Source organism: Oncorhynchus mykiss, chromosome 2, assembly GCF_057628025.1.
Source record: "Oncorhynchus mykiss isolate SJ-2025 chromosome 2, ASM5762802v1, whole genome shotgun sequence".
In the NCBI taxonomy this organism is placed as follows: domain Eukaryota; kingdom Metazoa; phylum Chordata; class Actinopteri; order Salmoniformes; family Salmonidae; genus Oncorhynchus; species Oncorhynchus mykiss.
Window position 1 is genome coordinate 56,843,216 of NC_143023.1, and position 27,614 is coordinate 56,870,829.

The 27,614-nt window shown below is 44.0% G+C and overlaps 1 protein-coding gene across 50 annotated transcripts in view; it reads left to right on the top strand.

Moving 5' to 3' along the window:
* Positions 1-27,614, top strand: part of LOC110492194 (pleckstrin homology domain-containing family A member 7) — a 155,431-nt gene that overhangs the window by 87,482 nt on the left and 40,335 nt on the right. For all 50 annotated transcript variants that reach the window (XM_021566298.3, XM_021566289.3, XM_090202891.1 and 47 more), the window contains 5 exons: positions 691-774; positions 8,493-8,607; positions 18,786-18,890; positions 20,150-20,222; positions 24,773-24,873. In XM_021566298.3, the coding sequence (XP_021421973.2) occupies positions 691-774; positions 8,493-8,607; positions 18,786-18,890; positions 20,150-20,222; positions 24,773-24,873 (478 nt within the window). The remainder of the gene's footprint in view (positions 1-690; positions 775-8,492; positions 8,608-18,785; positions 18,891-20,149; positions 20,223-24,772; positions 24,874-27,614) is intronic.

Genomic DNA, 27,614 nt, shown 5'->3' on the forward strand with positions numbered 1-27,614 from the left:
GCCTGACCTCGCTCTCGCTCTCGCTCTCTCTCTTTCACTCTCGCTCTCTCTTTCGCTCTCTCTCTCTCTTTCGCTCTCTCTCTTTCGCTCTCTCTCTTTCACTCTCTCTCTCTCTCTTTCGCTCTCTCTTTCGCTCTCTCTCTCTCTTTCGCTCTCGCTCTCTCTTTCGCTCTCTCTTTCGCTCTCTCTTTCGCTCTCTCTTTCGCTCTCTTTCGCTCTCTCTTTCGCTCTCTCTTTCGCTCTCTCTTTCGCTCTCTTTCGCTCTCTCTTTCGCTCTCTCTCTCTCGCTCTCTCTCTCTTTTGCTCTCTCTTTGTCTCTTTTGCTCTCTCTTTGTCTCTTTTGCTCTCTCTCCGTGTGTGTGTGTCTGAAATGTAGTGCTGAGCCTGACACTTTAGGGCCAGATCATACGAGCTGTCCAGGACGGGGGCCACCGCCACCCCACACATTCTACACAGGCCTGAGAAAGTCAGGGGGGGTGAGACTAAGGGGTTATTTGGTGCTTGAAACCCACTACGCCCCTAGAGAAAGATCCGCTTGTGTCTACATGTGAGCGGAAGGGGGTGAAAATCCAACGCAATGACCACCGACTGATTCGATAGCCAGGGATGCTAAATTTGTTCTACTGTTTTTTTTCCCCCTCTCTCCTCCTACCTCCATTCACTCTCTCTTCTCCTCTGTTCCTCTCATAGCCATAACCAGAGGACCACGACGTTCCGGCACCCCGTGACGGGACAGGTGTCTCAGGAGAACGTTGGTTTTATCCTCCAAGAAATGTGAGTGACGAATCTACTTGTATTTACCCTTTGTGCGATGCATATCGCTGGAATGCTAGTTGGTAATGGTCAATAACAGACCTGTGGCCTCTCAGGAATGTCAATGGCGTACATCTATTTGTAACTACGAGTGTGCAAACCTCGAACACAGCCAATGCCGAGCTTAAGTATCTATATTCATGTGTATTCATTCAGCGTCTCAGACAAATATCAATCTTTAAAGTAAATCCAACTGTATTATTTCTAGACTAGATGGGAGCCTAGGAATTGTGGCGATGGCCAGATATGTCAAGGTATATGGAGCAAGGAAACAATCTATGGATGAATGGAATAGCGGTAAAAAGCCAGTACTGCTGGGAAAGCTGACATTTGGGAAAGTTGGCTTTGTTGGAGTATAGATATGTAGTTGTTGTTTGGTGTGTACAGCATTGGGTGTGAAGTAAAAGGCAAAGCCAGTGTTGTTCAGAAACTGAGATTATGGAACAGTGGTACATTAACCCACATAGGATGTTCTTTCTCTCAGTCCCTTTAGGGATCATCAAGGTTGGAAGGGTGGACCATGTGCCCTCTCAAATGTCCAGGGACCTGGTCTCCAGATTCCACTCTACCCTTAGCTGGCCTCTACCAGGCCATCTTAACCCTGACTGTGTGAACCAAATGGCACACTGTCAGTACAGCTATGATTTACCACCCTAACTGCTCATGAGTTGTGACCTACCAACTCTGGTATATAAGTGTAGTGTTATAGGCGCATGATCTGCACATCTTGAAACCCCCAGTTTAGCTCAGAGTACTGGTGTGGGGTGTCACAACGCAACGCATCTGTCCATCTCTTGCTCTAATTTCTCTTTCTCTCTTTGCGTTCTTCTGTCTCTTCTCTCTTTTTTTTGTTGCTCTGCCCTCCGAAATTGTGTGCAAGGAGATTCTGGAAAAAAATGACCAGGTTTTTCTTAATTCATGGTTGCATCATTCCCAGATGGAAGATACCCTCCCAGCTTATCCCCTCCAGATTCTGAGAATCTTCCGACCAGGATTTCTGAAAAACCTGTGAACTTCGGGAAAGGAGACGAGCACCATTGGTAGAACCTTGTAGTTGGTTTTACTGAAGATTTTCTATTATATTGATAAGATGGTCGAGCGACCGCTCTAACAACGGGGCGGCAAGTAGCCTAGTGGTTAGAGCGTTGGACTAGTAACCGGAAGGTTGCAAGATCGAATCCCCGAGCTGACAAGATAAAAATCTGTCTTTCTGCCCCTGAACAAGGCAGTCATTGAAAATAAGTATTGGTTCTTAACTGACTTGACTAGTTAATTAAAGGTAAAATAAATCAAATGAAACTTCTATTTGATCAAATAAGCCTCACATAGAAAATTTGCAATTCAATTTGACACTCATTAACCTCTACAAACGTTCCTCACTTCATGGTCTTATTTTTTTATGGACAGATTTTGGACAGTCTCTCTCTTCGCCTCTTCCTCTCTCTCTTCGCCTCTTCTTCTCTCTCTCTTCGCCTCTTCCTCTCTCTCTCTCTCTTCGCCTCTTCCTCTCTCTCTCTCTCTCTCTTCGCCTCTTCCTCTCTCTCTCTCTCTCTTCGCCTCTTCCTCTCTCTCTCTCTCTTCGCCTCTTCCTCTCTCTCTCTCTTCACCTTTTCCTCTCTCTCTCTCTCCGCCTCTTCCTCTCTGGTTGTAGCTTGTCAGAAGTCTTCAGTCGTCCTGTGCTCTAACCTTTAAATGGGGGACCAAATATGAGTGAATTTAGACTACCTTTGGTTAGAACAAAGTGCCAGTTGTCCCCCTCCTGTGTCAGGGTCCAGCACTTTGGCCCAAGATGACACAGATTGGAATGGTTGTGCACAGTCATTCCATGAAAAAGATTTTGGATTTTGTTCCTCAACACAAAACTACAGTGGACAAGCATGAGTTCACGCAGAACTTTCTTATTTCTTGAATATCTCATTGCATCTACACACTGCACTGGCTGCTCGTCAATGTAAAATCTAAACAGCTGTGGCGCAAATAACACGGACACCACACACTCGCCAGCGTGGAGCTCTGTTCTCTACCTCGCTCCATATCTCTCTCCAGTCTGTCTCACTTTCTCTCTCTGGTAGTCGCTCCATCTCTCTCGTTCCCTCTTCTAGCTCACTCTTGCTCTCTCCTTCTGTCTGGCGAGAACAGGAGAGCACATTCCCCTGCTATGTTCTGATGGATCCGTCTCATTAACGGCTACAGTATGTGGGCGTGGAGGCTTATTTGAGCCGCGCAGATAATGTGTCACGGCCACTCAGCATGCACACCCTCTATCTAGCACTGCATATAGAGGAACAGGCCAGAGGTGTGTGTCGGTGTGTGCGTTGTGTAATGAGTCTCAGTGCAGCTGTAGCCTTGAAAGCGTTTCGGGGGAACTAGGCAAGCTATAATGCCGCAGCCATGAGAATTGTGGGATACAATGTAGCCTAGCACTACCTGTAGTTTGGTGAGCGATTTTAAAATCGGCGCATTCAACAAAAGTAGGTCAAACTACCACGTAGATCACAGGCGTTGCTCTGTCTGGCTCTACACTAGGGCTAGTCCAGGGTTTTCCGTCAGGAAAATGTGGCGCCGGACAATGTGACCGGGAAGATTTTAATTTGCCGGCCATTTCAGAAATGTATTGGACCTATATACATTGGGTGCACAACCCATTAGGGCGACCACTCACGGTGCTCAGAATGACACATCACGTTTAGATTATGGTAATTCACCTTAACAGAACATGCAACTCATGTAATGAAGCAGCCAATAAAACCACATTTTCCAACATTTGCTAAAATATAATTCCCGGGGAAACACCATTCTAAACAGAGCACCTGATAGCAGGTGACAGAGATGAACATCTCTGTTAGAGGGGAACTCTAAAGATGCAACCACTAGGATGGGTTGCTAATATGACCAGGACTGTTCCTTTGGCTTCTGGACAACGAAAGAAAGTTGATATGAAAACCAATAGAACAGGAGAGAAATGCTGGTTTCCTTCCCTACCGTTGCCTATGCACTTGAATGACGAATGGGAGGCGAGCTTCAATGACCATTTGAGAAATAAAAATAGTAGCTATTTAAGATATGACTGTGGCCGTATCTTGCTCCAGCATATAAAGCCAGCAGATCTACATTGAGGCATTCAGGGACTGTTTGATTGAATGTGAGAATGGGCAAAACGAGTGACCTTAGCAACTTTGAGCGGGGTATGATCGTCGGTGCCAGGCGCCGGTCCCAGTGTCTCAGAAACGGCCGACCTACTGGGCTTTTCATGCACGACAGTGTAGCATTTACCGAGACTGGTGCGACAAACTAAACATCCAGTCAGCGGCAGTCCTGTGGGAGGAAACAGCTCATTGATGAAAGGTCGAAGGAGAATGGGAAGAATCAGGCAAGCTAATAGGTGGGCCGCAAACAATGGCGCAGTACAACAGTGGTGTGCTGAACAGCATCTCGGAACGTCCAACTCATTGGTCTTTGAACACGTATGGGCTATTGCAGCAAACGACCACACCGGGTTCCACTCCTATCAACTAGAAACATTGAGGAGTGGAAAAACATTGCCTGGTTCGACGAATCCCAGTTCCTGTTGCGTCATGCTGAGGGCAGTCAGGGTGTAAGCAGCATGAGTCCATGGACCCGTCCTGCTTGATGTCAACAGTACAGGCTGGTGGCGGTGGTGTAATGGTGTGGGGAATGTTTTCCTGGCACACGTTAGGTTCCTTGATACCAATTGAGCAACGTTTCCTTGCCCCGAGTAATTCAGGCTGTTCTGGAGGCAAAGGGGGGTCCGACTCGGTACTAACAAACTGAGTGTAAAAGATGACAGCACAGACCCACAACATTTTAGGCTTAGTTCAATATGATGTGGAGACTACTGATGAAGTGCAAATTACTTCATATAAGACATTCAAATCTGGACCTCGAAGTCAGTTCCACCGCTGATTTTGAATTCCTCCCCTCTAATCAAGGACTGATTTAGACCTGGGATGCCAGGTGTGTGCAATTAATCATCAGGTAGAAGAACAGAAAAGCAGCAGGGATCTTGACCTCCGGGCTCAGACCCCTGGTATAGTCTTTAGATCATATATCCTTGTTCCAGCACTGCTTTTGATAGAGGCACCACCTAACAGATCACCATCAAAGCCAAGTTGAAACCTCATCTAAGGTCTTATAATATTGCCTTGGGGAGACTGGCATCTAAAGGGAGACTGGCTGGGCCTCTCAGACCCAGCAGTGGCTAAAGTGTCTAGGCTTCACACTTTATAAGAGGCCACACGTTTTTGCCTCTTATTTTTATATCAGGCTGGATTGGCGTCTCGCGTCCGTGTCAGGTCTGTCTGTCTGCCTGCCTGCCTGCCTACCTGCTTGTCCGTCTGTCTGCAACTTCTTCTCTTTCAATCAGTCTATTGCCCCTCTCTCTGTATCTCAAACAGTTATTTGCAGATTCTTAACCTCTCTCTCTCTCTCTCTCTCTCCTCATTGCTATGGTATCTGGTGATGATGGGCAAAGCTACGCTAGCAATGTGATGACTCGCTCACAAGAGGGATCGCTGACCCGCCGGGCAGGGCAATGCTTTTGTTGACTGTCGCCATGGCAGCGACAGGGTGGATTTCAAACACCTGGACCACAGGCAGACAGGGAATGGGGAGGGAGAGCAGAGAGCGTGTTTCCACCTCCACAAGGCCTCACGCTGAGTATTTATACACACACTTGCTCTCTGGATAGGTCAGGAATGGGGTCGTGGGATGACTTTTTTTATGTGGCGATATTGTAATACTCCAGAACCAAAGAGGCATTTTGAAGCCGATCATTGTCTCCTTTTAATGTGATGTTCCTTCTATACCTTCCCCTAAACTGCTCTGTACAATATCTATATCAGGTCCCCCAAACACACCAGAACATGAAAAAAACATTGCCACTGTCTGTCCTAATGACGTCCCCTGTTTGGGTGCACTACACTACACTACACTACAAACGTGACCACAGTGCTTTTCTCCCTGCTGCACGTCAGTCTGGCCCTGAAGGGAGGCGGCAATAAGAGCCAAAGCCCAGGTCCTTTTCTATCTGGTTATCATTTTCTTTATTTGAAATTGCACCCTGGTTACTGTCGTTTCCTACTAGCTATTCTGGACTTTTGCTAAATAACCAGCTAACGAATAAAAAAAAAAGGTTTTGGAGGAAATGGCAACACCTTAGGGAAGTTGAAAATAAGTTACAACTTGTGGGAAAGAACATCCCCTTCAAGGCCCTTTATTCCAGGGTGACAACTCTCAGGAGGCCCAGAGTGATGATAATAACCAATGTGCTGAAAAGCTGGCTGTCGCTGCCTAGATTGCCTGGCAGAATGGCCCTTCGTAAGTGCCAGTCCTTGGCCTGTGTCCCAAATGGCGCCCTACTCCCCATGGCACTACTCTTGACCAGAGCCCATAGGGTTAGGGTAAAGGTTAGGGCTCTGCTCAAAAGTAGTGCACTAGGGTGCCGTTGGGGATGCACCCCGTAAGTGTTTTCTTCCCCTCTCATGACGACAAAGTAAATGTCTGAGTCAGATCTGCGTTACAAGGTTTCTATACAGCGAAGCGATGAGGAATTCTGTGTGTGCAGATGGAAAGATTTGACTATTTGTTTCTTGTGTTTATGGACAAGAAGGGTTTTGTGGGTCTCCTTGTGCATTTGTAGGTTTTGTTTCAGTGATTTATATTAGTTTCTGTTTTCCATCGGATAATGAAGTCGTATTTTCATTTGATGTGATTTGTTTTGCCTCCATTTCAGTCACACATTTCAGACTGAGCCTTTAGTTTTTAACACTTATCCTCTCGTTTTAGTAGCTTCAAAGGTTTTGCTGATAGTTCATCTAAGGCAGTGGTATTCAAACTGTTTTAGCGGGGGCCCCATTTTCTTCCTGCCAGAATTTCTGGTGTCGCCATTTTTTCCCTCCAAGAATTACTGGCGACCCCACCCAACCCCACCTCAAATCTAATGACACAACCTTAAAATGGGTACATTCAGATTTTTAAATAACACAATTTTCAATTCATTGCATTTTAATCTCTTATCAAAATAAAAAATAATACAATTGTATTTGAATACCACTGATCTTAAGGCTAAGCTATAATAGTTTTGTCTTTTAGGTCATAATGAATAAGATTGTATGGACCGATTCAAGATCAGCACTCTTACTCAAAGACGCTTTGTGGAAAGGGGCCCAGAGCGCAGTGCATTGTGGGAAGAGGTGATGATTTCTCTCAGGTGATGGCCTAGTTGGCTAGCCGCCCACAACATCGCATCACTTCCTGACAGATGAGTTCGCTCTATCCATATCCTGTGAGAGAAACCCCAGAGGAGTGTCTGTGTGTCTGTTTGTAACATGAGCTGGTCAGTATGTGGTAGGTAATCCTTTCTAATGCTGCTTTTTTTGAAAGATATTATGTCGTAGAACTGCAGAAGTGTTCCACTTTCTGGGGGACCGAGTTTTGAAATCAGTGGAATTAGACTAGGATAGCTAAGGAGATGGAGAAGATTCTGGCGTTTGATCGCAAAATGCAGAGGGAGTCGAAAAGAGAACACACAGAAGGCTGTTGTATAATACACCTGTCTCCGGATTGCATCTTAAAACTAAGGGCAACCATGGCATCCGTGACAGAGAGGGAGAAGCGTGCATCCATGTATACGGGTAAGATAATCTAGCTAGCTACCTTTTTCAGATATTACTCATTTTAAATTTTGTCACAGTTGTTTTCATTTCAAGTTAAAGTGTTAGTTGTCTGGCTCGCTAGCTAACGTTACATGTCTGTGTAGTAATATTATTTATATAGAGTTTGATGAATTGTTGAGTTTGATGAATTGCACTGCCCCGTGGGTAACCTTTTGTGTTGGGAGCGGCAATTTATACTTTCGACTTCAATTGAACTTCCACTCCTGTCCACACAGGGGTTCGCATTTGCCTCCGAAATCACTGCATCCACAGAACACAATTCACCTCCCGTGAATTGTGTCCTGTGGATGCAGTGATTTCGGAGTCCGTGGGCACATGTGCAGATTGGAGCGGACGCTCGATATTGCTTATTTTTGTTTCAGCGAACCTAGCGGACGAGGCGGAGGGTGGAAATTAGATTTAAGATTAAAGGACTCCTGTCAGTGGACAATGAAGAGCCTTTTAGATGGATTTCTTTCTGATGAAGTCAACCTGTGCTCTGACTTTTAGTAAACACGATACATTATTAGTCATGCCCATATACTTATTGATATCGAGTGCAAGGATTGCTAACCTGGGCCTGTGTTCAATAAGCGTCTCAGAGGAGGAGTGCTGATTTTTTAAGATCAGGTCCCCTCCTGTCCATGTAATCCTATTCATTATGACCTAAAAGGATAAACTGATCCTAGATATCAACACACGTTAGGAACATGGGCCCTGAGGCTTGAAAGAGCTGTTCCGGTGAAAGTTCAGACATCTCCACAGAACACCATTCTGTCCTTGGCCTCCAGGGTGTGTGTTCAGTCTACGGAGTCGTGTGTGTGTGTGTGTGTGGGTGGAGTCGCATCCTCTACCGGGTGTCTCAATGACACTCTGTGTACACAAACACACACCTACACACACACACAAACAGTTTGTCTCTCCCTCAAGTTGTCTTAATACACACACACACCCGGTCATGTCTGCTCTGTGTGACCCTGTGCTGCTGTCTCTGTTTCTCACCAGGCCCGGCGGCCGCATGTCAAACCCCCAGCAAGCCGACTTGAGGCCCTCCAGCACCATCAGCGAGGCTTCCACCGCCGTCACCAACTCCACCGTGGACACCACCTCGGGGTCAAAGGTCAGTCCCAAATCCTTGATGATTTATTCTCTCCCAAACCTCTTCAATTTGACATGCCGTTTTGAGATGACGTTATCTTTTTGAAGCGCAAACGATATGGAGCGTTTCTGTTTCGATCCTGGCCTTCCTGTATTATACCTATGCTAAAAAAAATGTATTCTACTGAGTCATTTACTTGTTTTTAATTATTTCTTATTGTAGCATTGTCAAGAAGGAACCCGTAAGCATTTCGCTGGACGATGTATACCATGTGTATCCCTTATACAGTGGGGCAAAAAGTATTTAGTCAGACACCAATTGTGTAAGTTCTCCCACTTAAAAAGATGAGAGAGGCCTGTAATTTTCATCATAGGTACACTTCAACTATGACAGACAAAATGAGAAAAAAAATCCAGAAAATCACATTGTAGGATTATTAATGAATTTTTTTTGCAAATTATGGTGGAAAATAAGTATTTGGTCAATAATAAAAGTTTATCTCAATACTTTGTTATATACTCTTTGTTGGCAATGACAGAGGTCAAAAAGTCTTCACAAGGTTTTCACACACTGTTGCTGGTATTTTGGCCCATTCCTCCATGCAGATCTCCTCTATAGCAGTGACGTTTTGGGGCTGTTGCTGGGCAACACGGACTTTCAACTCCCTCCAAATAATTTCTATGGGGTTGAGATTTGGAGACTGGCTAGGCCACTCCTTACGAAGCCACTCCTTTGTTGCCTGGGCGTTGTGTTTGGGATCATTGTCATGCTGAAAGACCCAGCCACATTTCATCTTCAATGCCCTTGCTGATGGAAGGAGGTTTTCACTCAAAATCTCACGATACATGGCCCCATTCATTCTTTCCTTTACACGGATCAGTCGTCCTGGTCCCTTTGCAGAAAAACAGCCCCAAAGCATGATGTTTCCACCCCCATGCTTCACAGTAGGTATGGTGTTCTTTGGATGCAACTCAGCATTCTTTGTCTTCCAAACACGACGAGTTGAGTTTTGACCAAAAAGTTATATTTTGGTTTCATCTGACCATATGACATTCTCCCAATCTTCTTCTGGATCATCCAAATGCTCTCTAGCAAACTTTAGACGGGCCTGGACATGTACTGGCTTAAACAGGGGGACACGTCTGGCACTGCAGGATTTGAGTCCCTGGCGGCGTAGTGTGTTACTGATGGTAGGCTTTGTTACTTTGGTCCCAGCTCTCTGCAGGTCATTCACTAGATCCCCTCGTGTGGTTCTGGGATTTTTGCTCACCGTTCTTGTGATCATTTTGACCCCACGGGGTGAGATCTTGCGTGGAGCCCCAGATCGAGGGACATTATCAGTGGTCTTGTATGTCTTCCATTTCCTAATAATTGCTCCCACAGTTGATTTCATCAAACCAAGCTGCTTACCTATTGCAGATTTCAGTCTTCCCAGCCTGGTGCAGGTCTACAATTTTGTTTCTGGTGTCCTTTGACAGCTCTTTGGTCTTGGCCATAGTGGAGTTTGGAGTGTGACTGTTTGAGGTTGTGGACAGGTGTCTTTTATACTGATAACAAGTTCAAACAGGTGCCATTAATACAGGTAACGAGTGGAGGACAGAGGAGCCTCTTAAAGAAGAAGTTACAGGTCTGTGAGAGGCAGAAATCTTGCTTGTTTGTAGGTGACCAAATACTTATTTTCCACCATAATTTGCAAATAAATTCATAAACAATCCTACAATGTGATTTTCTGGATTTTTTTCCCTCATTTTGTCTGTCATAGTTGAAGTGTACCTATGATGAAAATTACAGGCCTCTCTCATCGTTTTAAGTGGGAGAACTTGCACAATTGGTGGCTGACTAAATACTTTTTTGCCCCACTGTGTATTACGATAGCATTGTCTATCGACGAAGATTGACTGCCTTTGATGATGGTGACGACATCGTGACGTGACAGACAATGGATGTTTTAGTCTATTTGAACTTGACTGGCACTGCACAATAACGAACGGAGTCTCTTAAAATAAAGTGGTGATCCTAACTGACCTAAGACAGACATTTTTACTAGGATTAAATGTCAGGAATTGTGAAAAACTGAGTTTAAATGTATTTGGCTAAGGTGTATGTAAACTTCAGACTTCAACTGTATATCCTCTAACTATGGCAGTAAAACTAGTTTAGTTTACCTTTTTAGGTACAACTTAAACAACTTTTTAGGTGCAACTTAAAAATGTGTATCTACTGTATGGCGGTGGATAGAAATGAGCTGGCTGTGGCAAGCTACTCACCATCAAACCCCAATGCCTGCTCTCTCTCACGTTGTGACCTAGGGCTGAGTTCAACCAGCAGCTCGTAGAGGAAACCCATTGAACTTTTTTTTTTAATGACCGCAAATGAGCATACGCATTTGTTTATTCTATGTACAGTACCAGTCAAAAGTTTGAACACACCTACTCTATCCAGTGTTTATCTTCTTTTTTTTCTTTCTTTAAAAAAAAACTATTTTCTACATTGTAGAATCATTAAGAAGACATCACAGCTAAGAAATAACACTAATGGGAATCATGTAGTAAAAAAAAAGTGTTAAACAAATCAAAATATATTTTAGATTCTTCAAAGTCGCCACCCTTTGCCTTGACATATTTGCACACGCTTGGCATTCTCTCAACCAGCTTCACCTGGAATGCTTTTTCCAACCGTCCTCAAGGAGTTCCCACATATGCTGAGCACTTGTTTGCTGCTTTTCCTTCACTCTGCGGTCCAACTCATCCCAAACCATCTCAATTAGGTTGAGGTTTGGTGATTTGTGGAGGCCAGGTCATCTGATGCAGCACTCCATCACTTCCCTTCTTGGTCAAATAGCCCTTACACAGCCTGGAGGTGCGCAAACCAAATGGGGTGGCATTTTGCTGCAGAATGCTGTTGTAGCCATGCTGGTTAATTGTGCCTTCAATTCTAAATAAATCACCGACAGTGTCACCAGAACACCTCCTCCTCCATGCTTCACGGTAGGAACCACACATGCGGAGATCATCCGTTCACCTACTCTTCGTCTCATAAAGACACGGCAGTTGGAACCAAAAATCTCAAATTTGGACTCCAGACCAAAGGACAGATTTCCACCTGTGTAATGTCCATTGCTCGTGTTTCTTGGCAAGTCTCTTGTTCTTATTGGTGTCTTTTAGTAGTAGTTTCTTTGCAGCAATTCGACCATGAAGGCTTAATTCACGCAGTCTCCTCTGAACAGTTGATGTTGAGATGTGTCTGTTACTTGAACTCTGTGAAGCATTTATCTGGGCTGCAATTTCTGAGGCTGTTAACTCAAATGAACATATCCTCTGCAGCAGAGGTAACCCTGGGTCTTCCTTTCCAGTGGCGGTCCTCATGAGAGCAAGTTTCATCATAGCGCTTGATGGTTTTTGTGACTGCACTTGAAGAAACTTTCAAAGTTCTTGAAATTTTACATATTAACTGACCTTCATGTCTTAAAGTAATGATGGTCTGTTTTTTCTCTTTGCTTATTTGAGCTGTTCTTGCCATAATATGGACTTGGTCCTTTACCAAATAGGGCTATCTTCTGTATACCACCCCTACCTTGTCACAACACAACTGATTGGCTCAAACACATTAAGAAGGAAAGATTCCACAAATACATTTTTAGCAAGGCACACCTGTTAATTGAATGCATTCCAGGTGACGAAGCTGGTTGAGAGAATGCCAAGAGTGTGCAAAGCTGTCAAGGCAAAGGGTGGCTACTTTGAAGAATCTTAAATATATTTTGATTTGTTTAACACTTTTTTTGGTTATTATAAGATTCCATATGTGTTATTTCATAGTTTTGATGTCTTCGCTATTATTCTACAATGTAGAAAATAGTCAAAATGCAGAAAAACCCTTGACCGAGTAAGTGTGTCCAAACTTTTGACCGACACTATATAATATCGTCTCTTTTATCCCTGGAATAAAGACCGATGCAAATATTTCTGTGAATGGGTAATATCTGCCGACAATATTGGTCAACCGATTTATCGGTCAGGGACTGTATATAGGGAAAAGTAATTAACGACGGGCATTAGGTGAGGATGAATGGCTCAGTGGGCTTCTCTCACACACCTTTGACCAAGACCCCATTAAAAGCCACCAGACAGTGGACAGGGGGTTTGAGTGGAGAGGAGGGGGGGGCTTCTGTCTGCCCGTAGGAGGCTGGTTTAATTAATGTCGCAGACTCCAGAGGGGGGAAAGTTAGACGTGTGGATCTGACGGAATTAGACTGCGCCTGTGTGTTTATGGAATTGTGCAGGTTGAGGGTGAATGTGACAGGGCAAGAGCGTGTGTGTTTGTGCGTTTTGTGTGTGTCAAGTGTAAAATTTGTGCCCGTTTGCGTGTCAGGTGTATGGCGAATGACAAGTTGTGTGTGTGTGTGTGTGTGTGGCTCAACATAACAAGCTCGGGGCCTTCTCTCCAGGCTCTACTGTGACCCCGGCAGAACAGTCAAGCCGCAGGTGGGATACTCTACTGTGACCCCGGCAGATTTCAAGCCGCAGGTGGTATACACCTGATGCTCACCCCCCCGCCCCATTTATAACTTGAAAGGCGATGAACTCCCTAACTTTCACTTTGAAGACTGGTCTTAGTGGAATTACTTCCCCATGTACCTTTTTAAGGCTTTTTGCGTAAAGCCAAGAGAACAGGCTACTGTAGCCTTAGCATGAAATGAGCTCTCTCTCATTCCTTTCTCTTGCTCTGTCTCGCTCTCTCTCTTTTGCTCCTTATCTCACTCTCTCTGGCAGAGGATGGGAGAGCACACACACAGACACACACACTGCTTCTCTTTCTTAGGCACACACACATCACTAAACAGAGGTAAATCATGTCCACCCCATCAACAGGTGGACCCAGACTCTGATTGAATGTGGCACACAGGGAGAGGATCGGGCATCCATCACACTGGGGCTCATCAGTTACCATGACGAGAGACCACAGCTTTTTGACACCGCAACCCTTTTCCCTTTATTGTGCAGTACAAAAAGTAGTGCACTATGTAGAGGACAGGGTGCCGTTTGGGATGCAACCCAGGTGATCCCACCCATTCCCCACCCCCTCCCTCCATAAGGGATCAAGCAATATCCTTTGCTTTACTGATGAACATCAGCACTAAACCGCTGCATCGCTTTCCAGAAGCATGAGTCATGCTTTTCCTCTGTGTGTGTGTGCTGTTACGACATAAAAAAAAAGGATAAAAATTGGTGAGCCAGAACAGGTATTCATTACTTTTGTTTCGTCGGCATTCCTGAAAATAAGCACCAATATGTCTGTGCCAGACGGTTCCCAGATTCTGTTGCCTTATGTGAAGTCTTTGTCAAAGAGATGTCTTCTCTTTAAACTCTTCAAGGCAGTGTGAAGGTATTGTCACCACATAGTTAATTGCAGACAAATACATACTGAAACGGACTGTAAAGAGTATGTAGCGTGTACAGTGCATTGGGAAAACTATTCAGACCCCTTCCTTTCCCCCCCATTTTGTTACGTTACAGCCTTATTCTAAAAAATGTATTTTTTAAATAAAAAATCTCATTAATTTACACACAATACCCCATAATGACGTAGTGAATACAGGTTTTCAGACATTTTTGCAAATGTATTAAAACAGAAATACCTTCTTTACATACGTATTCAGACCCTTTGCTATGAGACTCGAAATTGAGCTCGGGTGCATCCTGTTGACAGTGCATGTCAGAAGAAAACACCAAGCCATGAGGTCGAAGGAATTGTCAGTAGAGCTCCGAGACAGGATTGTGTCGAGGCACAGATCTGAGGAATGGTACCAAAACATTTCTCCAACATTGACTGTCCCCGGCATTGACTGTCCCCAAGTGGTCTCCTTCATTCTTAAATGGAAGAAGTTTGGAACCACCAAGACCCTTTCTAGGGCTGAAGACCTTGCCAAACTGCAATCGAGGGAGAAGGGCCTTGGTCAAGGAGGTGACCAAGAACCCAATGGTCAATCTGACAGAGCTCCAGAGTTCCTCTGTGGAGATGGGATAATCTTCTAGAAGGACAACTATCTCTACAGCACTCCACAAATCAGGCCTTTATGGTAGAGTGGCCAGACGGAAGCCACTCCTCAGTAAAAGGCACATGAAAGCCCGCTTGGAGTTTACCAAAAGGCACCTAAAGGACTTGCATCGCAGACCATGAGAAACAAGATTCTCTGGTCTGATGAAACCAAGATTGAACCCTTTGGCCTGAATGCCAAGAGTCACGTCTGGAGGAAACATGGCACCATCCCTACAGTGAAGCATGGTGGTGGCAGCATCATGCGGTGGGGTTGTTTTTCAGTGGCAGGGACTGGGTGACTAGTCAGGATCGAGGGAAAGATAAACAGAGCAAAGTACAGAGAGATCCTTGATGAAAACTCGCTGCAGAGTGCTCAGGACCTCACTGGGACAAAGGTTCACCTTCCAACAGGACAACAGCCCAAAGCACAAGCCCTAAGCAAAGACCACACAAGAGTGGCTTCGGGACAAGTCTCTGAATGTCCTTGAGTGGCCCAGGCAGAGCCCGGACTTTTGAACCCGATCCAACCTCTTCTGGAGAGACCTGAAAGTAGCTGTGCAGCGACGCTCCCCATCCAACCTGAAAGAGCTTGGGAGGATCTGCAGAGACGAATGGGAGAAACTCCCCAAATACAGGTGTGCCAAGCTTGTAGCGTCATACCCAAGACAACTCGAGGCTGTAATCACTGCCAAAGGAGCTTCAACAAAGTAGCGAGTAAAGTTTTTTTCTCTTTTTCTTTTCCATAAATGTATTTTAAAAATTGAAACCCAGTTTTTGCTTTGTCGCTATGGGGTATTGTGTGTAGATTGAGGGGGATTTTTTTTTAAATATACATTTTAGAATAAGGCTGTAACATAACAAAATGTGGAAAAAGTGAAGGAGTCTGAATACTTTCCGACTGTGCTGTCTATAGCCTTTCACTGACAAAAGCTGAATCTTACATTAGAGACCCTATTGTATGGTGTGATATACAGTTACATTTCTGTTGGCGCTAATATCACTCCCATATTTCCACGAGTTTACCCGGCCTTAAAATAGACTATATTAAACTACGTAGACAAGGGAGTCTGTTGTGACAGCTCTTCTGGCGTTTAGTGTCTACCTTCCACGCTTGGTCAGCAGTGGTTCTTATAATCGTGTAATTAGACATTTTTTTTCTTCTTCCCACCAGCTGTAGAGCTGTAGCGCCAGCGCCCCCGAGCTTCCGACAACGTCACTAAAGCACTTGTAGCCGTCACACCCCGCCAGTTAAACCAAACCCCTCAGCCGTAACTCCCTGCTCAGGTTTGGGATAGAAATGATGGGAGGTGGTGTGTGGGAGGTGGTGTGTGGGAGGTGGTGTGTGGGAGGTGGTGTGTGGGAGGTGGTGTGTGGGAGGTGGTGTGTGGGAGGTGGTGTGTGGGAGGTGGTGTGTGTGTGGGAGGTGGTGTGTGGGAGGTGGTGTGTGTGTGGGAGGTGGTGTGTGTGTGGGAGGTGGTGTGTGTGTGTGTGTGCGTGTGGGAGGGAGGTGGTGTGTGTGCGTGTGGGAGGGAGGTGGTGTGTGTGTGTGTGGGAGGTGGTGTGTGTGTGTGTGGGAGGTGGTGTGTGTGTGGGTGGTGGTGTGTGTGTGCGTGTGTAGGGTACAGGATACATCACGGCCTGTAGTGTACTCTATGTATATACACACACACACACACACACACACACACACACACACACACACACACACACACACACGGCTTGCCTCACGTCACATCACTGACATGCCAGGGGAGTTGAGTGAGGCTTTTCTTTGTGATGTTGATAGGCTCGTTTAACGCTGCAATTAAGGTACTGGAATGACGAGTGTTGCAGTTCAGCGAGGGGACGGAGAGAGCGACCACATGACGTCAGAGGTGTCGGTCAATGACGGCCATCCCACCCCCCCGACACGCACATGTGGTATCCGGTCCATGTTGCATAAATGATAGGTTATAATTCAGGTCATAGGGATGCATGCATATACAGCTCCACTGAGGTAAATCACGCCCACCCCATCAACAGATGGACCCAGACTATATTTGAATGTGGCACATTCCATTAATGCTTCGGTGTGTGTGTATGTGAATGCATTTGAGGAACTTTAAGCTTGTGAATTGCTGTCCGTCTGTCTGTGTTTGTATGTGCTGTATGTATGACTTGTGGCTGGTGCGTGTGATAGGGTCGACCGAGATCTCTTTAGTCGAGCGGTCACTATTTTAGTTTTTTTTTCTTTCATGGCGCACAAGACGGCTGTCTGATTCGCACCTGTGTCCAGTGGACTAATCCATTGCGGAGGTCAAGGGGATGGCACAGACGTGATACTGAAATTGTATATGGATATGTTTACCCCAAAAAATAATGGTACAACACTAGTATATCTAATATTACTTTATAACAAATGCGCTTTCTCCTGCGATGGATACGGTTGCTGTCCGCGGTTCTGAAACGATCTTCAGCGTGCCGTAGAATATGGCGCCTTTCCCTATGTTGCTATGTGCAAAATAGCAAAGTTAACCAGCGTGTTGGGGTCGAGAGCAATGCAGTGAAGGCAGCAACAGCAGAGACAAGGAAACAGCCCTTGCCTTAGCCTAATTGTCTAAGAAAATTGAGGAGAGAGGAAATTAGGTCTATTTTCAATCGCCTAACTATTAAATGTGCCTGGCTCTATAAATCATCCACATACACTACCAGTCAAAAGTTTGGACACTGACTCATTCAAGGGTTTTTCTATATTTTTACTATTTTCTACATTATAGAATAATAGTGAAGACGTCCAAACTGTGAAATAACACATATGGAATCATGTCGTAACCAAAAAAGTGTTAAACAAATCAATCGCTTTTTTTCTTTGAGATTCTTCAAAGTAGCCACCCTTTGCCTTGATGACAGCGTTGCTCACCCTTGGCATTCTCTCAACCAGCTTCACGAGGTAGTCACCTGGAATGCATTTCAATCAAGCGTGTGTCTGTCTATTCATGGAAAAATACGTTTTTTAAACATTTCAACCCGTTGATTGGTCGAAAGAATAGATTTTTTACATTTTTAGTCAGAGACATTCCTAGCGTGTGGTGTGTGTATGTGATCTGTGTGCATACGTGTCTGCGTGTTTCCATGAATGTATTGTGTCTGTATGTTGGTAGTGTCAACCTTGCACTCGTGTGCGGCGCATGCGTGGTTGATTCATGGCCCTTACCCAGCAGCTGTGTCTCACTAATGGCCGACGAATCGATCTTCACCCAAGGAGGGGATCACACAGACACACACAACCCGGAGGGCATCATTCAGCCTCCACAAGCTGTCCTGTTGACGGCTACCTCTATAACATATTTAGAAAAACGTGAGCTGGCGCACACCCAGAAAAGAGTTTGTGTGGAGGTGCTGACTAACGGCCAATAAACTATCAAGGGTCAGACCCCGAGGAAGACACAGTGATGCCGAAACGTTGGTAAATAACAATTAAATTGCTGGGAGATTACACATGGCGTGTGTGACTTTCTTTATTTTGATCGTTTATAGGCTACCTCTATAACCTCGTCAGCTGTAACTATATGGTCACGATCACTACCGCTGTAGACCATTACCAGCAGGCAATGGGCCCGAACGGCCATGTCAGACCTAGTTGAACTTTCATCACCTCCTGGTTAGTCAGAAGAGCAGTGGGCTCACCCACCCCTCCACCCCCTCAATGGTTCCTCCCGAGGTGTATTGCTTTAAAACTCATGGGAGTACTTTTCTTCTTCTCTTGTTATTTGTGTGGGTGAGAGTTTGGCTTATGGTAAACTATTGTCACAAATAGATTTTGAGCTTGCTTAAAAATTCTACTTAATTGGATTGGGTCAACCAATCAGAACATACTGTAAAATGTGTGACGTGAAACTTAAAAAATATATATATATTTATTTTTTTAAAGAACTTTACGAGCAAACGGCATTTCTTCTTTTGTATCATGCTAAGTATTCCAACTCGCCGACAAGAGACCGCCGTGTGCTGTCATGGCCGCCTGCGCTTTTAGTTGTCTAGTCAATGAAATCGATCGATCTGTGTCCCCTTTTCAAGTATGACTTTGAAATGGAGGATGGAACAGTACAAGCTAAATTGTCAGGGCTGGTGAGGTCAAAGTTGAAATAACTAACCAGTATGCTGGATGTGTGTGTGTCCTATAGGGTTCCAGGTCCAGTGGGAGGGTGCACAGTTTTGGGAAGCGAGAGCAGTCCATCAAGAGGAACCCCAATGTCCCCGTGGTGGTGAGAGGATGGCTCTACAAACAGGTAAGCACACACATTCACGTGCACACGTATGCATACCTACACGTACAAAGGCGCACACACCTAATACGACTAATGAAACTTGAAACGTGCGAACGCACACACACACACACACACACACACACTGTCTATCAGGGTTGAGGAGAGGTTTGGGAAGTACTTGCATTGGTTGACATGGCAACAGAGGTCATAGACACATCACATGGACACATCACATGGACATGCATTGGGTTGCTTTTCAAAAACAGGATAGAGCTCATTGGTTGATAGGTGTCTGTAGGACAATACTGATTGGCTGATAGTGGGACAAGCAAGCCAATGGAGCTGATAGACATGGCTGTCAGTTGATTGGTCGACAGGAACTCTGGTTACAAAGCTCATCGGTTGACACACGAAGGGCTGCGGAATCTACAGGATACTGTCGATTGGTTAGTAGAGACACACAGAGACTCATAGGATAGAGCCCATTGGTTGATAGGTGTCTGTAGGACAACATGATTGGATAAACTGGTAGCTGGTTGTATGGAACATATTGTATACGTTTTTTTTTTGTACACAGTCCCAAATGACACCCTATTCCATATATAGTGCACTACTTTTTACTAGAGCTGGTTACATGTAGGGCACCAAATAAGAAATAGTGTGTACTATTTGGGATACACACAGTGTCTTAATGAGCTCCAGGGTTGACCTTTTGAACCCTGTTTGTCTGCCAGGTAGACGGATGTGACTTTGCCCTCGCTGGAACTCGGGAAAAGCCAGCACTGTCACATTTTTATAAAACTCTAAGAGAAAAGAGAAGCACAATGCAATTATCTTTAACTGACAGACACGCATTATCTGTGGAAACACAAAAACACCCACACAGAAAGACATGCTCGCGCTCTTTCTCTCTCTCTCTCTCTCTCTCTCACTGTCAGGCACTCACGCAACACACACACACACACACTCACGCGCACACACTCACTTCTGACGGAACGCTATTCAAACACCAAATGAGTTTCCTCCCAAACAAACTCCTCATGACAATGGGGACATGAACACACGCTCTTCCTACCAGGGACAATATTCAAACAGGCAGCACTTAATTACAGTGTGTGGCGTGTGCGCACGCATGTGTGTGATGATCTGTTTTGAAGTGCGTTTTTCCCTTCTATCTTTCATCATTCCCCTGGCTGCAAGTGTGTTTGAAAAGCGATGGCAGGCATCGCAGGGCCAATAAAAGAGTGTAGGCCTGACTTCTCTCTCACTTTCTTTTGCAGGACGGCTCTGGAATGAGGCTTTGGAAGAGGAAGTGGTTTGTGCTGGCTGACTACTGTCTGTTCTACTATAAAGGTGAGATGGTTTTGTGTGTGTGTGGTGTTGTGTGCGTGTGTGTGCGCGCGCTCTAGGGGAGATGTGACGTGGTATTTTAGTGCTGTAAGTGTAGACTTGATGATTGATGACTTCATAAGCCTGTAAAGTTTTCAAGATGGACTACTTTCAGTACAGAGCAAGACTGGGATGATGATTATGATGACGATGATGTGTTCAAATCAGATCCACATGTCCTATTGGCTGAGCTAGAAGAGAGGCCAATTGGAGCACAACGGAAGCTATTTATAGTCAAAGTTTCATAAAAGGGCCTTTCTCGAGACTAGACGACAATCTGGGATCTTGGCTGGGCCTTGTGAGTGAATGGGTTTGCCGAACGAGCCTGGAGATAAACCACGCCCATTACACTTTTTTACTTTGGTTTAATCTCACCGTGTTTGTTCTTGCCACATCTTGGCGACGCCAACGAGGGCTCATCGTTCCAGACCCCTGGTAGTCTATGGTTGAGTCCCAAATGGCACTCTGTGCCCTGTTTAGTACTATACTTGTGGTCAAAAGTAGTGAACTATACAGGAGAAGTCGTGCACTACTCCGAGAATAGGGTGGCATTTGGGGCACGGCCTCTCCTGATCCCTAGCCACTGTCCCACACGTGAACAGGTTCTCAATGTTGCCCTAACGTTAGGAGAGGGTTGGGAGAGCGTTATGTAAGAGATTGGAACCAGAATGTCTCGAGTTGATGAGGGAGCCAGAGGTTTAATCAGTGGTTAATCTGATGTGTATCCCGAGGTCTCGCTCTTCATTTTTCTCTCGCCTTCACTATCTCTCCTTGCGTCACTCTCTTGCTGTCTAAACCCTTCTCGCTCACGTACTCTCTATCACTTTTACTCCTTCCCCCGCTCTCTCACCCTCTTCCTCCATATTTCTCTCTCTCTCTCTCTCCCCTCTCTCTTCATCTTCATCCTGCTCCCATTTTACTCCGTCTCATCTCTTTCGGCCGCCATCGACTCTTTCCCTGTTTCTCGCTCTTATTAATCTGTTCATTTCTCTGCGTTAAGGTGTGTATGTGTGTGTGCAGACAAAAGGACGAGGCCCCATGTGGAGAATTTCTCCTCCAAAGCTCCTTGAATTTATTTTTAACCAATTACTCTTTAATCCAGACCCCCCCCCCACCACCCCCACCTTCACTTATCAACCAAACATTCCAATCCACCACACACACAACCACATGTTTTCGCACACACACACACACACACACATTCTAGCACTCTGTCACAATGTGCAGCGGTGGAAACACTCCCCCCATGAGAGTTGTCCCTTTTTTTATTTATAGCGACGTGAGCTAATTAAGATATGAGCAGGCTCTAGTATCAGAAGGGGCACACAGTGGCATGACACTGATGCCAAACCGGGCAGAGGACGGCCGTGGTATGAACCCGGCCAATGCCAACTGGATGGGCGGAGAGCGATTTAGTGGAGTGGCAGTGTAGTGCCCGTTTGGGTAAGGGGGGGGGGTTTAGTGGTTTGGCAGAGTACTGCCACATGGGTGTCAGGGGAGGGGAGTTTTTCTTTTTCACTATCCAAAATGATTAGTGGGTCGTAAGTGACATCTCTCTCTCTCTATGTATCTCTGTCTCTCCTCTGTCTATCTCGCTCTCTCACTTCAGTAGACTTTCTTGACATGGCAAGTTAAACGACTGACATTGTCAAAGTAGACTTATAACGAAAGAATGGTGGGACCATTGGCAATAAGGCGTCTCAAAACTAGTAGCAGCTGTGGTAATGGGTTTTCAATTAACAGCAACGACAACAACGATATGAATGAAAATAACAATACATTCAATGCAAGTAGTAGAGCGGTCTCAACATGACGTGGTGTGAAAGCCTAAACAAAACCAAATGGGAAATATTATTGATGTTGCACTTTTCACTGGCTAACTCCTCAGGTTTTGGCCAAAGCTGCACATTTAGCCTTTTCACTCGATAAATATTGGATTTGATTGTATAGTTTCAAAATCTTTGTAGTGAATGATCATTTTGGGAAAGATTCTCTTAGGTCTGAGTATTTGTCACAGTGGAATAGGAAATGCAGCTCGCTCTCTACCTCTCCCCTGGAGCAGAGTGAGCACAGCCTGTCCTCTCTGGGCAGCCAGGTTTGCCTGTGACGACCGGTCTCTATAGCCAGACTGTTCTCACGGAGTCTGTACCTCGTCAGTGTTTTCCTCAGTTTTCTATCAGCCACAGTGGTCAGATAGTCTGCCACCAAGTTACTGTCGGTTTAGAGCCAAATAGCACTGAAGCTTTCTTTAGATTTTTTTTTTTGTGGTGTCTTTCCAATAAGTGATTTATATTTTTATTTTTGCTTTGTGATGATTTGGTTGAGCCAGATTTTTCTGAGTGCTGTCCTGTGACTCAATGGGGTTGGTTTGGGTTAGTGAACTGAGCCTCAGAACCAGCTGACTGAGGGAACTCTTCTCTGGTTTCATCTCTTGACATTGTAGGGTTGTGTGATGAAATGTTTTAGGGGTCACTTGTTTTTAGATGGTTGCAAAATTTGATGGCTGTTTTTTTTCTATTCGAATAAGAGGGGGAGGGGGAGGGGGGGGTTTGGCCCAATTCTGTTCTTACATGTGAGTTTTTCTTTGCACTTGCAATACAGTCTTATAAAACTCAGCATGCAGTATTTTGATTGGATTTGTCCCATTTGCTGAATTCATTATTGGAGAGTGGACCCCATACTTCGCTACCCTCTTAGAGCAATTGGTTCTATTTTAAAGCATTGAATGCTTTTCTACCTTTGTCTCTCAGCTGTGAAAGCTACCTGTGAAAGCTACCTGTGAAAGCTACCAGTGTCGCTGATATTTAGTCCTAGATACGTGTTGTTTTTTTAGGTGTGTTCTATTAGAACTGTGTCCAAATAGAATTTCTATTTGTCATCCTGATTCTATTTGTCATCCTATATATATGGGAGTCCTATATATATATTAGGTTAACTGTCTGAGCCCAGGTCTGACAGAACCTGTGCAGATGATCTAGATGCTGCTGTAACCCCTCCTTAGTGGCAGACAGCAGCACCAGGTCACCTGCGTACAGCAGACACTTGATTTCAGCGTCGGGTAAGGTGAGACCAGGTGCTGCAGATTCTTCTACTGTTTCTTTTGCCAATTCATTCATGTAGATGTTAAATAGTGTTGGACTTATTGAGCAGCCCTGTTTCACTCCACGTCTCTGAGAGAAGACGTCTGTTTGCTTGTTGCCAATTTGACCCGCACATTTGTTTTTAAGTGTACATTTGATTTAATAGCATCTTATGATCCTATGATCCCCCGATACCTCTTTGTATTAGTTTATTTTAAAAATACCTTTGTGCCCGAAAAATGAGTAGATTTTGCCTTTGTTTTGGTCTACTTGTTTGTCATTTAGAGTGTGGCGGGTATAAATGTGGTCTGTCGAGCAGTAATTTGTTAGAAATCCAATCTGGCTTCTGCTCAGGACGTTGTGTTAATCAAGGAAATGAAGTAGTCTGCTATTTATGATACTGCAGAGAATTTGCTGTTAACGCAAATCCCTCTAATTATTTGGATCAAATTTGTCTCCGTTTTTTATAGATTGGTGTGATCAATCCTTTGTTCCAAATATCAGGGAAAATGCCTGCAGTGAGGATAATGTTGAAGAGTATAGCCAATTTGAATTTGTGGTCTGTATATTTGATCATTTCATTTAAAATACCGTCCGCACCACAGGTCTTTTTTTGGGTTGGAGAGTGTACAGGTAATTATTGTTCTGTAATTGAGGTATCCACAGGATTCTTACTTGTCATTTTTTCTTGTATATATTGTTGTTCTGGGCTCTTTGTTTTATTGCTGTAGAGGTTTGCAAAGTGGTTTCTTCACATATCAGCATATTGCATAGCCAATTCCTCATGATGAGGTTTATTAATTTATCCCAGTTTTCCCAGAAGTGTTTTGATTCTATGGATTCCTCAATTCCATCCAGGGGATTTCTAATGAGCGGGTCCTTTTTTGTCCTTAGGGTTTGCATTGCTTCAGTGTTTCCCCGTGTTGAAGACGTATATTTTTGTTGTCTGGTTCGCTGTGTTTTTGATTAGATATATTTCTCAATGACTTTCTTAGATTTTTGTAATTATTTATCAAACTATTTTTCATTCTCAATTATTTTTGGTTTGCTCTTATGTGTCTTTATATTAGCCAAGGAGGCTAATTTGTCAAATATAAAGTTTGTTCCAAACTTCCAAATGTACACCTTCATTGCTGTAGGAGAATGTTAAGGCTACGAAGTTGTCCAGGAGCGATTTGAATTTTTAGGGTACTAATTGCTTTTATGGTAGATTTCTGTACTGTTAGCACTCCATCTATAGACCTTTTTAGTGGCATGTAATTTATTGGTCCGTGATGCTTCATGGTTGTGTTCCGCTCTTCTCAGATGCACTGTGATTTTACTGTGGTTGAGCTCTCTTTTCTTTCTCTTTTCTTTCTCTCAATGTTCTTTCTCCCTCCTGTCTTGTCTCTCCTGTCTCTCCTGTCTTTCTTTCTTTCCCCCCTCCCCTAACAGACAGCAGGGAGGAGTCAGTCCTGGGTAGTATTCCTCTGCCCAGCTATGTCGTCTCAGCCGTGGAGCCTGAGGACCACATCAGCCGCAAGTACGCCTTCAAGGTAAGACTCAGAGTTCGCCTCTTAACAGGACTTATGTGTAGTCTTTTTAATGTTTTTTACATTTTACATTTTATTCATTTGACTAATGTAATATGCCATGGCTTTATGTCGTCTCTGTTCCACTGGTTTACATTTGTAAGCGACGCAACGTTTCTGCCTGCTGTTAAAATACAACTAGTTTTATTGCTTTTATTACTCAACAGCGGCTTGTTGGCTGATTTAGATTATGGACTGAATATGATTTGGTTCTCTGCTTCATATTTGGCCAACCGCTGGCTTTAGAGGCATTGCGTCACCGTGAGGTCACTATGCTCACAGGGAGAATTCTGTCAATCAATGATGGACGATATTCTGGATAATAAGCCAATCATCAGATATTTAATTGCACCCATCCTCCCCTTTTTATTGGCTATTGAGGATTTCAAATCAAATCAAATTTGTCACGTGTGCCGAATACAACCGGTATTGAAATGCTTACAGTCCGCTTAACCAACAATGCAGTTCAAGAAGTAGAGTTAAGAAAATATTGACTAAATAAACTAAAGTCAAATCAAATTTTTAAAAAAGTAACACAAGATAATTACATAACAATAACGATGCTACAGTATATACAGGGGATACCGGTACCGAGTCAATGTGCGGGGGTACAGGTTAGTTGAGGTCATTTGTAAAGTGACAATGCATAGTTTAACAGTAGCAGCAGCATAAAAACAAAGGGAGGGTCAATGTAAATAGTCTGGGCGGCCATTTGATCAATTGTTCAGCAGTCTTATGGCTTGGGGGTAGAAGCTGTTGAGGAGCCTTTTGGACCTAGACTTGGCGCGCCGGTACCGCTTGCCGTGCGGTAGCAGAGAGAACAGTCTATGACTTGGGTGACTGGAGTCTGACTATTTTGCTTTGGGGCCTTCCTCTGACACCGCCTAATGTATAGGTTGTTGATCAAATTGGATTCTCTGTGTTGGTCGCTTTTTAGCTTTCTAATTTGCTAGTCTACTAAATTAATATAATAATAATAAAGGTATTTTCTCCAGAATGCCTCCAACCGTAGGTTTTCTCTACAGACATGTTATAGGTATAGTACTACAGTATATCATTTAGGACTCCCTGCCTATGCCATAGAGCTACTGTGCCTTCTGAAAGAAAATAGGGTTAATATAAATTTACATTTGTCAATGATCTACACAAACTATTCTGTCAAAGTGGAAGAAAAATTCTAACATTTGTATTAAAAAAAAGAATCAATCCATGTTAGAATCATCTTTGGCAGTGATTACAGATGTGAGCCTTTCTGGGTAGGTTTCTAAGAGCTTTCCACACCTGGATTGTGCAGAATTTGCCGTTTAATAGTTTTACAATTCTTGAAGCTGGTTGTTGATCTTTGCCAGACTACATTCTTCTACATTCTTCTTGAAAAACAAATTCGGTGTAGATGTAACTTTGTGTTTATGGTTATTGTCCTGCTGAAAGGTGAATTCATCTCATAGTGTCTGGTGGAAAGCAGACTGAACCAGGTTTTCCTCTAGGATTTTGCCTGTGCTTAGTTCCATTCAGGTTCCTTTTTATCCTGAAAAACTCCCCAGTCCTTAAAGATTACAAGCATACCCATAACATGATGCAGCCACCACTATGCTTGAAAATATGGAGAGTGGTACTCAGTAATGTAATGTTTGGGCCAAATCCAATACAAAACACTTTGTCTTCAGGACAAAAAGTGAATTGCTTTGCCACATTTTTTGCAGTATTACTTTAGTGCCTTGTTGCAAACAGGATACATGTTTTAGAATATTTTTATTCTGTACAGGCTTCTTTTTACTCTTGTCTTGTTTACGCTAGGGTTAGTATTGTGGAGTAACTACAATGCTGTTTATCAATCCTCAGTTGTATCCTATCACAGACATTACATTCTTAAACTGTTTTAAAGTTGGCCTCATGTGAAGTCCCTAAGCGGTTTCCCTAAGCGGTTAGGGTGGACGCCTGTATCTTTGTAGTGACTGGGATACACCATCCAAAGTGTAATTAATAAATTCACCATGAAAAAAAGGGATATTCAATGTCGGCTTTTTTTTTTACCCACCTACCAATAAGGTGCCCTTCTTTGTGAGACATTGGAAAATCTCCCTGGTCTTTGTGATTGGATCTGTGTTTGAAATTCACTTCTCGACTGAGGGACCTTACAGATAATTGTATGTGTGGGGTACAGAGATGAGGTAGTCATTCAAAAATCATGTTAAACACTATTATTGCAACTTATTATGTGACTTGTTAAGCACATTTTTACTCCTGAACTTATTTAGGCTTAGCATAACAAAGCGGTTGAATACTTATTGACTCAAGACATTTCAGATTTTCATTTTTTATTAATTTGTAAACACTTATAACAACATAATTCCACTTTGACATTATGGGGTAATGTGTGGAGGCCAGTGACAAAACATCTCAATTGAATTCCATTTTAAATTCAGGCTGTAACACAACAAAATGCGGGAGAAAGTAAAAGGGTTATGAATTATTTCTGAAGGCTCTGTATACAAGTGATAGAGACTGTAGTGCTAGCTGTATATCTGTGGTTGGTTCTAGATTACCCACATCTTTCTCTAATGTCCTCTGCTAGTGGTTTCATTCCCACAGGAAGCCAAGTGTGGTTCCGTTATGTTTCCTTTCACCACTACATATACAGCCTTGCCTCTGTTGTCATGCAGAGCCAATAGGGGTTTAGGTTTCAGTCTATTGGCTGTATGACA